This window comes from Ascaphus truei, chromosome 6 (genome assembly GCF_040206685.1).
Source record: "Ascaphus truei isolate aAscTru1 chromosome 6, aAscTru1.hap1, whole genome shotgun sequence".
Classification (NCBI taxonomy): Eukaryota; Metazoa; Chordata; class Amphibia; order Anura; family Ascaphidae; genus Ascaphus; species Ascaphus truei.
The window spans coordinates 128,757,690-128,773,386 of record NC_134488.1 but is presented as its reverse complement, the minus strand read 5'-3'; the positions used below and the strand labels follow the sequence as shown (position 1 = coordinate 128,773,386).

The 15,697-nt window shown below is 39.9% G+C and overlaps 2 protein-coding genes across 3 annotated transcripts in view; both read left to right on the top strand.

Moving 5' to 3' along the window:
- LOC142498163 (B-cell receptor CD22-like) overlaps window positions 1–11,834 on the top strand; it is a 47,766-nt gene extending 35,932 nt beyond the window's left edge. The window contains exons 10-13 of the mRNA XM_075606672.1: window positions 144–199; window positions 4,786–4,957; window positions 6,513–6,572; window positions 11,712–11,834. Coding sequence (XP_075462787.1) covers window positions 144–199; window positions 4,786–4,957; window positions 6,513–6,572; window positions 11,712–11,834 — 411 coding nt within the window. The remainder of the gene's footprint in view (window positions 1–143; window positions 200–4,785; window positions 4,958–6,512; window positions 6,573–11,711) is intronic.
- A 494-nt stretch (window positions 11,835–12,328) lies between these two features.
- LOC142497892 (B-cell receptor CD22-like) overlaps window positions 12,329–15,697 on the top strand; it is a 48,591-nt gene continuing 45,222 nt past the window's right edge. For both annotated transcript variants that reach the window (XM_075606295.1, XM_075606294.1), the window contains exon 1: window positions 12,329–12,382. The gene's annotated coding sequence lies outside the window, so the exon portion shown is untranslated. The remainder of the gene's footprint in view (window positions 12,383–15,697) is intronic.

Here is a 15,697-nt window from a genome sequence, read left to right as displayed (position 1 = left end):
TACTTTTTCATGTAGGGGATTTTCTTTGGAACATTTTGCAGTTATTTTAATGTTTAAATGATCATAAAGTTGCTACATTTACTTGATTTTCCAGTGAATATTGTGCAGCCTCCATTATTCATGTGCCTCTCTCTGTTTTTCAGCCCACACCCAATCACCCAGGACATGTCAAGGGAGAAGATGTAATTGATTTACCTGAGTATGTAGAGGTCTATTAAATAGGGAAAGGTGTAAATCCTACAAAACCCCACTAGTTCTCATACAAGAAAAACGTTCAATGTTCATTTCAACAGCTTGGATTCAGTCGAATCAGCAGTCACTTGAAATATAATGTTGGGTCAAAATAGAAAACCAAAGTGAACTTAAATACATTTATATTTATTTTCATTCAAACCAGATGTATTACATGTTGAGATACCTATTAATTAACCAACATTATAATTCTTCATACTGTATATTTAGTTGTAAATTCAAAACCTTTAAGATCTCTTCCTGTGTGTGTTCTGTGTAGAAATTATATTATATGTTATTGCTCTTTATATAATACCAGCCATGAATGCCGTCCATCAGAGAATAAGTATATACGGACAGAGGGATATGGAAAAAAGGAAACATTCTTATATAGTTTTAGCAGAAACATAAAAATAAAAGCAGACATACCATAATCACAGCAATAGACGGGGAATTGAGCACATGGAGCACTTTGCATAACTTTAACTCATGTTAGGATTTTATGATCCTTCATTTAGAGGCCGTCTTGTTTGCTCTTTATTTACTAAGACTTCATTTGAAAGTGACAATCTTCTGTACAAAAGTGGACTAGTGGCGTGTTCAACAGCCCACAAATTAGATAAGCCTGTATATCCCCTTGTGGGTTTCATCAAGTGCCCTGACACTCTTGGGACTAATACAGTATATCTGAGGGTATAATGTAACTTCTGACTCTGCATTATGTGAGCTCCACACAGACACTGTCCCCTAATAACCTGCAGCTGTTATTGCTGAGTCAGGCAGAAGCCAGAAACTGCACAGGATAATGTTACATGGATACAAAGCTGCCTACTTTGGGGCAGGATGAGTAACCAATCCCAGCCTCTGCATGTCCGTAGGGGATGGAGATGAAGCCCAGGTATTTGGACATCTCAGAAGCTAAAGAGGTGAGAGAAAATGGAGGACAGTTAGTTAGAGAAGATGGAGTATTTAATCCCTGCTTAGCGGTAAATCCTATTCACTCCAATGTGGCCATTTTTCAGCCCAAAAGGCTTCAATGGGGAGTTTTGGCTGAAAAAAAGTCAATAAAAATCTTAACCCTTTGTCTCTTAAAAGCTGTTCATGGACTAATTAGCTAGAGAAAGTCACAGGCTGAGCTGAATAGTAGAAGCTTTATTCTCCATCATCTCCTTCCACTTCCCATCTTTCCATAACGTCTCCTCAAGCACTCAACAACTACTTTAGGCTAAGGTCCCAGTGCCCCTTCTTCACGCGCGCCCGTGAGGCGGGCGGCGCGTGCAGCCAATTCCCCGGTCCCTGCAGCATCCCCAACAGCGGGCGCTGCTGTTGCCAGCGGGGACCTGGCCTTAAAGGCAAGGTAGATGCTATCCACAAGGAGATTCCTGCTGTTCCTTCCCCTTCTTCTCTGCTTCTACCTAAAACCTCCATTCCACTCTTGACTCCCTTGCTCCAGTTATAGATTTAGAAGTATCTAAGATGGTCTTCTCTTCTTCTTTTACCACATAACCTCTCAATCCCATCCCCTGAAATATGCTGAGATCTCTCACAACTATCTTAGTCCCGACTCTCACCCAAATCTCCAATTCCTCCCTTTCTGACACTTTCCCTTCTACCATTAAGCATGCAGGGGTTACACCTATCCTCAAACAACCTAGACCCTACGTCCCTTACTCATTACCACCCTGTTTCCGTCCTGCTGTTTTCTTACAAATTGCCAGAACTTCTCGCATTGATCAACTTTCTTAATTCCCATACCCTCCTGGACCCTTTACAATTTTGCTTTCATACAGTACACTCAGACTTCTAAAGTAGCTAATGATCTACATGAAGCTAAATCCCAAGGTCACTTTTCCCTATTAATACTACTCAACCTCTTTGCTGCTTTAAATGCTGTCGAACCCTCTCTTCTTCTGCATATTCTGAATTATCTTGGTATCTGCAACAAAGCTCTATCCTGATTCTCATCTTATGTCTCTCGTCACACATGTTCTTTCTCTGTTGCTAACATGTCTTCATCTCCTGTTAATCTGTTTGTTGGTGTACCCCAGAGCTCTTTTCTGGGACTTCTCCTTTTCTCGCTCTACACACTATCACTTGGTGACCTCATCCACTCATTTGGCCTTGGGTATTATATTTATGCAGATGATACGCAGATAAATTAATCCTTACCCTCACTCCTGCAATCCAGTCCCAAGTCTCAGATTGCCTCCTTGCTCTATCCTCGTTGTTGGCACTCCACTGCCTTAAAATTAATCTGGGTAACACTGGCCTAATAACCCCCTTTTCCATCAAATGAAATGGTACTACCATCTATCCTGTCACCAAAGCACAATGCTGTTTGTGACATTTGACTCTTCCCTTTCTTTTTCCATTCACAGCATTACCAACATTTTTCGCTTCTTCCTCTGTAATATTGCGAAGATCTGCTCTTTCCTCTGACAATTTACTGCTAAACCTCTAATGCATGTCCTTATCCTCACCCATCTGGGCTATCATAACCTACTGCTAACCGGTCTCCGGGCCTCACAACTTTCTCCCCTGCACTCAATCCAAAATGTGTCTCTCAGAATAATTTCACTTTCTCCCATAACAGTATCCATTTATCTCCTCTTAAAAGCCCTCTCCTGGCTTCCCATCAAATTTTGAATCAGCTACAAAGTTCTCCTCCTTATCTTTAAGGCTCTCCACTTATCTGTTCTTTCCTACATAAGGTATAAGGTTTGATCTCTCAGTAGGCCGCTGTTTGTCTCCTGTGCTCTATCCAAAACTGTCACCTTTCACATCCACAGCTCTGTCTCGCCTTAAACACTTTTCCCTTCACTGCACCTCATCTGTGGAACTCCCTCACACTCAGTATACGCCAAGCACCTTCTCTTACCACCTTCAAGACAAACCTTAAAATCCACCTGTTAAATGAAGCATCCCAAGAGCTGGGACTCAGGGCTATTGTCCCACAGTCTCTCCTTCCCAGCACTGCCATCTGCTGCATTTATTCCCTCACCTGCTGTCCCTGTAAGATTCCCAACATACCACTTAGATTGTAAGCTCTCTGGGGCAGGGTTTTCCATTCCTATTGTCTGACTTTGTTTCACTTATTGTATTATAATTCTCTGTACTGAATTATCTTTATAAATTGCTGAATACACTGTAACGCTATATAAATAAAGCTATACATACATTCTGAGTCAGTCCAGTATTACCGGGAGTACATTAGAGAATCAGCAGCCATCAGATTCACCCCACAGCAGCTTCGTGAGACTAAGTACACCCTGCAGATCAAACACTGGCCTGCTTTTTATGGACACTGGAAGGGGGTGTCAGTTACTGCCCCCAAAGGGGTAATATGTACCTGAGAGGGTTACTGATTTTGTGACCCGTGGATATTACTGTTTCTGTTTTTAATGTATCTTTCCTTTGCAAATCAGTTTAAATAAAACTTTTCTTCACCAACTTGTGGGTTTTGTGACCACGCATTTATATAATTTATTAACCATTTAATTTTATAAGAGGATGTACTGGGACACCCTATCTGTGCATACTACCCCTTTAGGTGGAAGCATCACAATAGCGCTAATTGTAATAATCTCATTATACCTGATGAACAATTTACTTATCTTCTTTATAGAAGCCTGAGGAGTAAGCTGGTTTCTGGTTTTATGGCTACAGGTAACAGGAAGCAGAACGAGACTTAGGGCCACATTCTATATACTACAAAGAGGCCGCTTCTGTCATTCTTTCACAAATAAAGGTGAAAAACAGCTGAAGTTCTCTTTCGAGTATTATATATGTGTAAAAGAGATACTCAATAGGGTCAGCCTTTTATTGGTTGAAATGGGCCCCAGGTCTCGCAATCTCTGTGCTGCACAACTTTGCCGACTTCATTATTGCCAAGTGCAAATAATAAGTGCTAATGCTGACAGGGTAAGGGGGTAAAAAATAATTTGTTGGAACCACAGAATTTTGTTTGTTTTTTTAAACATTCATTTTTATTTTCATTTTCACAATTTTGAGATACAAAAAAATTAAGAGGTGGTTTGGATGGGGAGTTAGATGGGTACAGAAATAATAAAAAGGAAGGGTGGGGGAGAGAGGGGGATGCACAAGTAGCTTTACTTACAACACAAATGGTATAACCCATAAATAGGGGGGTTCCCAGCACACAAACATACAGTATATATAACCACTGTACAAATTAATGGGTGAACGGTGGGAGTACTTGCCTGGGGGAGGCTGGTTAGGCCTTGTGGGTGGATATTGGGTGAGGGTGGGTTAACCCCTTAATTACTTTTGCGTTATTAACCACTAAGGTGATTAAGGGGATAGGGGATATTAGAAGGTATTTGCAATGTATTTTTTTGGCAACGGAGGACAGAGGGACCTTGCAGTTTCAAGAGAAGGATAACCATCATATTTGCTATGGTAAGTAGAACTGTATTTATTTACTTAATTTATGCATGCTAATGTTGGGTTTATAAATGGACAAATAATCTATTATCCATATCTATTAATTGATTTATTTAAATGTACATGACATGTTTATTTTTTTACATACAGGGTTGGTTACTTATGTCTGCGGGGACCTCTGAAGACCACCCGGGCACCACAGACGCCCACGGGTACCACTGTGGACCCACGGGGGACACCTGCGGGGAAGAACTGGGGGCCCCACAGCTGTGGGGACCCGGCTGACCTGCAAGGACCACCCGAGGGCCTCAAACACCTGTGGGTTTGACCCGGGGACCCGCTATGCAGCAAACGGTGACCAGCATGGACCACCTGGAGGCCCACGGTGGCTGGCGGGGACCATGTTAGCGAAGTTAGGTAAAAATGAGAGAGAGAGAGTTGCTGCTGGCTCACGTTGTTCACGCACAATATTAGCTCCACCCTATGTGCGTTTCGTGACTCTTTACATCACTTTGTCAGGGGCATGGAGTATTAGCGTTCATGTGAACTACTTATAGCGCACATATCTTGATAACTGTCACTCTCATTGGACAGTTACAAACTGGGAGGTCTTAATGGTAAATAAACATTAAAAGAACAAATCGAGCTATACAGGATATAACCTAAAGGCTAATTATATATATATATATATATATATATATATATATATATATATATATATATATATATATATATATATATATATATATATTAATACTAAACATATTTAATACATAATTCACTAAAATGCAATGCAATAAAAAAATATTACTAAAGAATAATATAAAATACACATGACTGTATTACTTATATGGAGGGGACAGAAAATACCTTACAAAATATTAACTAAGTAAATATCAAAAGAGTTAACACAAAAATAAGATGTGAGGACATAAAAAGAAGGAGACATTAAAGGGACCAGAAAAACAGACTAGATATATGGGGAACCGTAACTGTTATAATCTAACTGTCTTTCAAAAAGGAAGCCAAGTTAAAATCTAAATTGAGCCCTCCTGGGGTCAGTGTCCTAAGGGTATAGATCCAGAAGCTTTCGCGTCTGGATATTACATTGATCTTATCTCCCCCTCTCCAGTTCTGTTTGGGGCAATCTATACCTTTACACACCAACCCTCTGGGTTTTGTTTGTGCTTGGTTTTAAACTGGCTGTAGACACTATGTGTCTCCAGACCTCTTTTGATATTGTAAACATGGTCTGCAAATCTTCGCTTCAAAGGTCTACTTGTTCGTCCTACATATTGTAGCCCGCAAGGTCATTCCGACAAGTAGACCGCGAAGGAACCCTTGCAATTAATGAAAGATTCTATTTGAAATGATTTTCCAGTGATGTTGGATTTGAAATCCCTGCATTTTAGACTGTATTTACATCCTATACACTTGGTGCATGTGAAAAAACCATTAAGCTCTTTCAACCAAGTGATATTTTTCCCTCTACCTGCATTTATAGGGCAACTGGGAGCCAACTGAAGTTTGAGGTTTTTGGCCTTTTTAAAGATTATTTGAGGACGCTTAGGAAGCACTCTATCAAGTTGCTTATCACCCTGTAGGATTCCCCAATATGTATTGATTATGTGTGTGATTTTGGGAGCCATGTCATTATACTTGGTGATAAACGGAATGAATTCCGAACCTTCAGATATTGTTCTATTTTTCTTACTGCTATTCACAGAGATGAGTTCCTCCATATTGAATTTCTTTACTGTTTCCAATGCCATGGATACCTTGCTATAACTATAGTCTCTTTCAAAAAATTTCCATTTCAAATCATCAGCCTGAGCATTAAATACTTCGATTTGTGAACATTTCCTTTTTTTTCTTAGGAACTGACCCTGTGGAATAATATTTATCCATCTTGGGTTATGATGGCTAGACGCCAAGAGGTATGTGTTTGCGTCTACTTTTTTATAGAAAGTTGTTGTTTCTATAGCTCCCTTCTCAATTAACAGAGTTAGGTCTAAAAAGTCGATAGATGTCTGACTAGTATTGAAAGTAAATGTAAGGTTCAAATCATTGGCATTAAGGTACTGCTGGAATTTTCCTAAATCCTCCTTGCTGCCCCCCCCCCCCCCCACCACCAGATAAACAGCATGTCATCAATATAACGTTAACTTAACGTGATTTGTAAACGGCGCTAAAACACACCCAATCTGTGAATAAAAGTGCATATACTTATTAAATATGTGAAAAGGTGATCTCTAATAAATTTCTCAACCTTCCAGGAATGTGTACGAATTCCTTTCAAAGATAGCTTGTCCAGGGTGGGAAGGGAGCGAAGATATCAGGGATACACCAAAAAATAAGAAACATATAATAGTGCAATAAATCAAAACAATCTGAATAGAGCAAGAAACTTGGCTCTGTAGCAATGCCTACTTACAGCAGGTCAGAATTAAAACCGCATATATCTACACAACCGGTAGAAGTGGGTCAGGATCTTCCGTAACGACAGTGGTTTTCAGCAGGGAATATGGTCAAATCAGCTCTCCGACAGGAGGTGTTGTAGGATGAGTGTCATGCAAAACAATGGCATACCATGGTACAGATCGCAATAAAATTTATGGTGTAAAAGCAACAATAAACATAGGAATCGTACTCACAATAAGTACAATAATTATTTGTGCTCCTGAGGAAGCTGTCATTGACAGCGAAACGCGTAGAGCCTGTCACAGTTGCTGCAGCTGCCTTTGAACTGAAGGCTCCTGAGTTGCCGTGTTCCCTGACTGCCCGTCTCCAGAGCTCCTCGACCGGATGTCGTCACTCCTACAACGGATGTGACGTCAGACGCCATCTTCCATCCGGTCTGATGCGAGTCACGGAGAAGAGTAGCTGTTAGCTGTACCACACGGGTCCGGCACTCCTTTTGCCTCAAGTAAAACATTACGTGTACATGTCTAATGTACTTATTGTGAGTACGATTCCTATGTTTATTGTTGCTTTTACATCATAAATTTTATTGCGATCTGTACCATGGTCTGCCCTTGTTTTGCATGACACTCATCCTACAACACCTCCTGTTGGAGAGCTGATTTGACCATATTCCCTGCTGAAAACCACTGTCGTTACGGAAGATCCTGACCCACATTTACCCCCGAGGAAGAAAGACTGACTTTCGAAAAGCGTAGGGTGTTTCTGTGAGGTCCTCCATACTCGGTGGCGATTTCTGTCCCCCTTGAAACTTGCTAGCTGCTGCCCGTGGGCTGATGATTCCGGGCGTATATCCATCCGCGTTTGAACCTGCTCCGTTTGGCACGCTTTGAGCGGCCGGGCAGGAAGGGTCTACAGCTACCAGCAGACACGCCAATATCACGTGTCCATGGCGAACGGAGGTGGATGCCACGGACAGAGGGAGCAAGTACTATCCACGTAGGAAACCATACGTGTGAGCCCAGGAGATCGTTGCAGCAGCAGCCATCCAAAGAGGGGATACTCTTACAAATATCCACTGCCTGATACCTTCTTACATTCGGTAAGCAGGTACCCCCACTTGAGTTGGAGTGTCCTACCAGATCTTTATTCATGTTTTTATATGTAATTTTATGTATTTTTAATGATATACTTTATTAAATGTGTTTGTAATCTGTCACCTGTTATTCTCAGCGTCCGTCTCATGTTGCATGTTTGTATGTGTGTCTAACAGTATCACACTATGTTTTGATTTTCTTTCCTTACATGGTCACCCACCACATGTGGAGCATCTATTCCAAGGGAGAAAATCCACGCCACTGGTTGTATTACTTTATTGTGATTTTATACATACTATATACATATTACTAGTGCAGAGCGCCATTGATATAATTTTTGTTCTATTCATTACCTGACTGGGGGTCAGGGTTATATCATAGGCTGCCTGCTCATTAGGATATAGCGCTACCTATTTGTTTTCATGACACTCATCCTACAACACCTCCTGTTGGAGAGCTGATTTGACCATATTCCCTGCTGAAAACCACTGTCGTTACGGAAGATCCTGACCCACTTCTACCGGTTGTGTAGATATATGCAGTTTTAATTCTGACCTGCTGTAAGTAGGCATTGCTACAGAGCCAAGTTTCTTGCTCTATCCAGATTGTTTTGATTTATTGCACTATTATATGTTTCTTATTTTTTGGTGAATCCCTGATATCTTCGCTCCCTTCCCACCCTGGACAAGCTATCAATATAATGTTTCCATAGCACAGGCCTCGCACCGAACGGGTTGTGGGACCGGATGTGATCTTCCTCCCACATACCCACGAAGATGTAAGCATAGCTCGGTGCGAACCTGGGACCCATGGCAGTGCCACATATCTGTAGGAAAAAGATGTTGTTGTGACAAAAGAAATTATGAGTGAGAATATACCTTATCCCTTCCAGTATAAAGGTTTTGAAATATGATTTGAGGCTCATATCTTTATCGAGTACCCTCTCAATACAGTCTAAAATGCAGGGATTTCAAATCCAACATCATAGTTAATCTACATTCAAGAAATTCCAGCAAGTTTCTCATTTCAAACTGATTTATATTACCATCATAATCTAAGGACTGTCTTGCAACCAATGACTGGTATTAATTTTACTTGTTAGTGCACCATAGGACTATTTGTTCTCTTGCATTTCAATATGTTTGCCCTAGTTTTACAGCAAGGAGACTTGATACATAACTGTCAAAATGTGAATATAAATGCAGAAAGTATAACAAACGTGACTACTGTATGCAAACATATAGTCTAATTTTACTTAAATAGCAACAAAAAAACACACACATTTTTTTTAAATGTTTTACTCATTTTAAGGCAGAATTTTTCATCAATCACAATATGAAGTCAGAGGCACTGTAGTTACTGAACATTTTCCATCAAGAGAAATTAAAATGATCCCTGACATATACACACATTAGGACACTGAATGCTGTTATGGTAATAGCTGTGTCAGTGAATTAATAAAGAAATGAAAACTAAGAAATATATTTTTCTCAAAAAGATGAAGGAATCTTATCCCCACGATTTGAGCTATCAGTGTGTGTGTTTGCATCATTCTTTTGGAGAAGAATTCTGCTTTCAGTCTCTCACAGTGGGAGTAAATAGTAGAACTGAAAGTTCCCCAAGATCTGAATACACTAAATATAACCAGACTTGCATATAATGTAAGTGTCAGCATCTGTATATAAATACTCTATGGGTTCTCTAGAGCTCGCTAACATGCGAGGAACTCTAACAGATCATGAAATAAATAGTTATACCAATGAAATTGTATTTCTTATATGAGATAGTGAAAGTAATAATCCCGTCCTGTGTGCTATGTAAAGGGCATTTATTACTGTTTGTTTGTGTGCTACTCAGCCATGTAACACATTATTTAGCACTTATACATTTGTTTCATAAACCTCTGATTCTAAATGTAAAATCTAGAATGAGATAACGGTCCAGCATCAATTTAATTAACCATAACTCGGTGTCTGCCGGCCAATCCTAATGCCAATGGAAACAGTTCATCTCTAAATATGTGCGTGACAAAACCTAACTAAAAAACCCTATATCTCAGCGCTCATTACCAATAATGTGTGTGAAAGGAAAAATAAAAGTGTGAATTACTAAAAAAACAATAAAGTGAATACTGGTGAAGCTGCCGTGGGAAACCCTCTATGCAAATTATCTCACAAATCTGCTATAGATACCCAAACATTCAAAAATAGTGGGGTTCCCGGCGCTATGAAAACATTTTACCCTTGTCCATAGAATTGTCCATATAGTTTCACAGTCCACTTGACAATTAATGCCAACAAAGACACAAGGAATCTGCTGCAGAATTGTGACTGGGTGGTTCTCCTGTTAATGGATACACAAAGAGAAACACACCATTGCGCAGTATCAAGCACTGGACTCTAACCCTAAATGGACAGATGGTAATGCCTACTTACAAGAAATGTTCTTGATGTATACGATTGAAAGAATCTGTTATTTTCCTTGACTTCACAGATCCCACGTGTTGCCGTCACTCGATCAATCTCTTCAATAGGTTCCTCACGGCGTCCCGTTTGTCCCCCAAGGAGAAAATTAATGGAGAAAAAATATTGTGCAGATAGCTAAAACAGATACATTTATTTAAAAACCTTAGCCAAAAGCTCACTCACATGGCTTGGGCTAGATTACAACGATTTACAATGTGCCGTCCGCAGCATGGGGAACAGGTACTCGGCGTGTCGCAAACGGATCCGAGCACTCTTACTGTTCGTAGTTCCGGTCGTGGCGTGTCCCGCTGATGTCACACGACGCGACACTAGACCTCCCCCTGCCGACAAGCACTGTAACTCCTCCTTCCAAATGCGTTTCGTGATGTGGAGACTGTCACTTCCTCAGTGGTGTGTGGAGTTACTCAGTGCCAATACTATTTATACCCTTAAGGGGCGTTGCATAAAAATACATGAATGTACAAAATGTACCTCAGCCACTTAAAAATAGTATCGAAATAGGTACAAACTTCAGAGCACTTGTTTGTACCAATCAAATAATGCTGCCAAGGTATTGGATACCCTGGGGATCAGCAGCATTAGTCTTGGGAAAAAACAAAGCATAGATATTATTATGTATTATTCCTTTAAAAAAGAGGCTAAGTCATAATCTATATTGAGGCCTTTGGGTGACAGGGTTTTCAATGTATATATCCAGAAGCTATCTATTCTGGACAGATAATTGAGCCTGTCACCCCCCCTCCAACTGGCTTTCGGACAATCAATACTCTACAAATAAGGCCATCGGGTTTTTGATTATGCATCATTTTGAATTGGTCGGAGACACTGTGTGTCTCCAAACCTCTCTTGATGTTATAGATATGTTCTGCTAGTCTACGTTTTAGAGGTCTCCCAGTCCTCCCCACATATTGCAATCCGCAGGGGCATAGCAACAAATATACACAAAATCTACTTCTATAATTGATAAAAGTGTCAATGTCATATTTGATGCCTGTCACATTGGATTGAAACTGATCACATTTAAGGCTGACTGAACAACCTAATTTAACAAACCATAACTCTGTGTCTACAGGCCACTCCTAATGCCAATGGAAAGAGTTCATCTCTAAATATGTGCGAATGTGTCAAAGTGGTTTGCAAATCTTGTTATCGGGAATTTTGGCAATGTGCAAAATATCATATTGCTCGAATATGAGCAACAATTTGCAATAGTCGCACATTTCCATAGAGAATTCACAGTTCCAGTCTACTATATATGCAAATTATCTGATTTGTATAGTCAATTTATCTTAATTACCAGGTATCTCAGGTGTGTTCAGAGGTATCTCTCCACATGTTGTAGAGATGTGTTTAGGATGGTATATAGATCAGTGGGTACTCTGCTAAATAGGACTCTCCCCCTCCTCCTCTCCAAACAGGGAACATTTTGCCTTGCTCACAACCATTGGCAAACGTTTTGCACATCTCTATTCAGGACTGAAATGTTGATTATTAATTAAATCCTTATGTATAACCCAATGTGAGTTACTATTTTGTATCTATTTTGTATCTATTTAGAAATAGCTTTGAACACCAGAGCTTGAGCTCAAGCACTGAAAACCATTCACACATCCGCCTGAAACGGAATCATATTAGTAACTTCTCTATAATGAACAGAAAGTGTAATTCCAGGATGTTAAGCAATTCTAACTGGTGTTTCCTTTACATGCAGTTTGTATTCAGACGAGGAGGCACTGAAGATCTGTAAGTCATTTTTGTTGTTTCTGGAAACATGTCTGTGCTACATGCTAAGAAATATTTTATCTTCCATTGTGTCAGTGATTAGTTCACCTGTGCTTTGTCTTATTAAAGCACTTTAATTACACATATATCTCCAATTTCCAGGGGAGCCGGGGAAGTCATCGCAATAGAACAGAACACATCATAGTGCAAATAGTGTTGTCAAATTGGTGAGCATATTATGAAGAGTATATTGGCTCTTATAGAGTTCCTACTCACAATGTGGTAATAAAAACTTGCATATTCAAACTGTGGCAGCAAGATCAGTTGTAGCTTCCTATTGGACGCCCATTTAAATCCTCTCAAGCAACAATGGTTACTAAACCGGTAAGTATCAGAACCCGAGGGACCTTGGAGCTAATAGTTGTGTGGAAAAATGTAGGGAGGATTTCCGAGTCACTCATTTGTGTCTATTCCGGTTATCTTTAATAAACACACAATCCAAGCATTTTTAATTTAAAATTTCCACTGGTATCAGTTGTTTGGAGGTTAGTGCCCCTCCTCCCAAGGTTAAAGCTCCCCCTCCCCCTTCCCCCCCCCCCCCAACACGTTTTAGAGTAGCAGGTTTTTTCATGTTTCTGTGTTGGACAGACCACTGTGGTCATTCTCCCTCCAGCAGAGGTAAATGAGAATTTTCAAAGTTAGTGTTAGGACCTGCATAGTGGCCATTGTGTGATGTGACTTGCAGGCTTATAACGCTTTGGATAGAGGGTTTATCTACACGACCCTTATTCACGAGAATTTTGAGGTATTTTACTATGTGTTTTGTCACTTTGGATGTAGCATTGGGCACTTCTGTCTTTTGTTGTTATCCGGTTATCTCCCTTCTTTCTCTTGTCAGACTCAATAGCATTGCTCAGCACCTATTATTACATTAACAAGAAGCATTATTCAGCTTATTTCTATATTTTAATTAATGTAACATTGAATCACTCTCCTATATGTCTCAACAAATACTCTGATAAATGTATATTGTGCCACAAAACACAAACCTTCTACAGTCTTTGGACATACAGTATGTGGTTATGTGGAGCTTCATAAATTAACACCTGTGTAACTGAAAACCAATTAGTGTTACCATTGATTGCCAGCAGCGCATTAGAATGCAGGTCTCTCCCAGAGGAGCTAGCAGCGCATTACAATGCAGGTCTCTCCCAGAGGGGCTAGAAGCGCATTGCAATGCAGGTCTCTCCCAGAGGGGCTAGCAGCACATTGCAATACAGTCTATCTGGCAGAGAAAGGGTTAAAGTCATTGTTATGGGACATTTTCCCTAGAAATTGCAGAACATAAAAAGCCCTGAAATGTACCGTGCAGCATGCTAAGGGTTAATATGTACAGTATGTTTAAACGCAGGACAACCCACCTACATAACTTACAATATAACCATTCATATGTAAGAGACATGGGAACATACCCGAATTTCAACAACAGAAAAGAAAATTACGCTTTTCAAAAAAGTTACAACATTTCGCTCAAACTTTGTAGCCAAATAGTTCTAAAGAATTGTTTAATTTCATCAGTGAATCACAAAGTTCAAGTGAAAGGTTTGAATTTCGCCAGAGTCTATATTCAAACAATACACAGACCCTGAAATATGAAGGGAGAGAGATATAAGGCAAAAGCCATGTTTTGGGGTCTAGATTAAATATACTTGCTGAATGTCTGGCCACAATGTCTGTTTTTTTTTGTCAATCTTTTTTAATTTGACTAAAAATTGAATCATTTTGCCTGGTTAGCGAAGTTAGGTGAAAAATTTGCACATCTCTATTATAAAAAGAATCCACAAAAATAAAATGATAAGTTAAATAAATAAGAAAGTGTTTTCTTGCTATTTAGCATATTGCTCCATTTTCCACTTCTCCTTCTGTACCACATACTTGCAATATCACTGTGTTAATTCAACAGTTCTCACGTAAAAATGGCTTTTTAGTTAGTGATTCAGTCTTGGCTGTCCAAATCCATGTGGTATGCAAACTGTATAGGCAAACAATGAAATCTCACTGATGTCGGTAATTTCAAGTGATTGGATTATGCAAGAAATTGAAGGGAGAGAGAATAAGAGATTGAGAGAGATATGTGCAAAAATATACAAATATAAACGTTTACTAAAAAAAATTACTTTTGACATATATTTGCATATTGCATTCTTTACGTCTTTTTTAACTTACATTTTATTAGGGTTTTTTTTTCATATAAGCACAATATATTCAAAGAAAATGTCAAAACACAAAAAGAGGAGAATGGGAGGAAGGAGAAATGAGGGGGGAATAGGGGAAGGACGCTATTCTTAAATATTGCTACAGTTTATGCTTCAAAGTGTCATCTTATTGCTCTTACAATTTACAATCATCTACTTTAAAGGTTTTAACCCAACATAGTTCAGAGTGACATTCGTTTGTTTGACGAGATTATCCAGATTCTAAATACTCTATTCAGGCCTTTGACATTCGGACTGGTTGGGTTCATATGCCAGTAAAACATATTCCGCTCTTTGGAATTGTACTTTCATATTTAGTGAAATTAGTTTTATCAGGAATTGCTTAGCCATAGTCTGTCTGTTTGGTACAGAGTTCAGTTTGCGCTCTATTTACAAGTAGGCTGGTACTGAACATCGCTCTGCACTTTTTTTTCCACGTAAGATTGATCTGGTGCTAATAGGCACCATAGGGAGGGATCGGGATTTAACTTTGGGAATAACTGAATACTTGGTTCAGTAAAGGGGGAGGAGGAAAGCAAAAAAGGGGCAGGAATCCTTCAATCTCTGCACGTACCTGAAGTGAGTATTGTTTGATGTTTTTAAGTACAGTGAGCTTAAAGGAAAAGCTCCATCTGTAGGGTTGTAAAGAGTAGCTCACCACAAACGAAGCGCGACTGCTTTGCTGAGGTAGGGGATTGGATAACGCCGACCCACAGCCACGCGGGCGCGCCTAGGATGTAGAGTAGTTATTCAGGCCAGGTCAGGATTACAGATTGGAGAATATTTAAGGTACTTGCCAGGTTCATGAGCGGAGAGTTGCGGATCGTCATAGTGTGTAGCCAGGTTCAGGATAGGAGAGTATCGGATTGTCGGGGTACGTAGCCAGGTTCAGGATAGGAAAATATCAGATCGTTGAAGTACTTAGCCAAGGTCAGGACTGAAGACAGGAGAATGGTCATACAAGCCGAGTCAGGAGTGGAGACAAGTGGAATCCAAGGTACTAGCAGGGTTCAGGCAACAAGAGGTTAACAGGCAGGAAAGGCAAGGCAAGGCACGGAGTCACAATGACTATGCTCAGCAA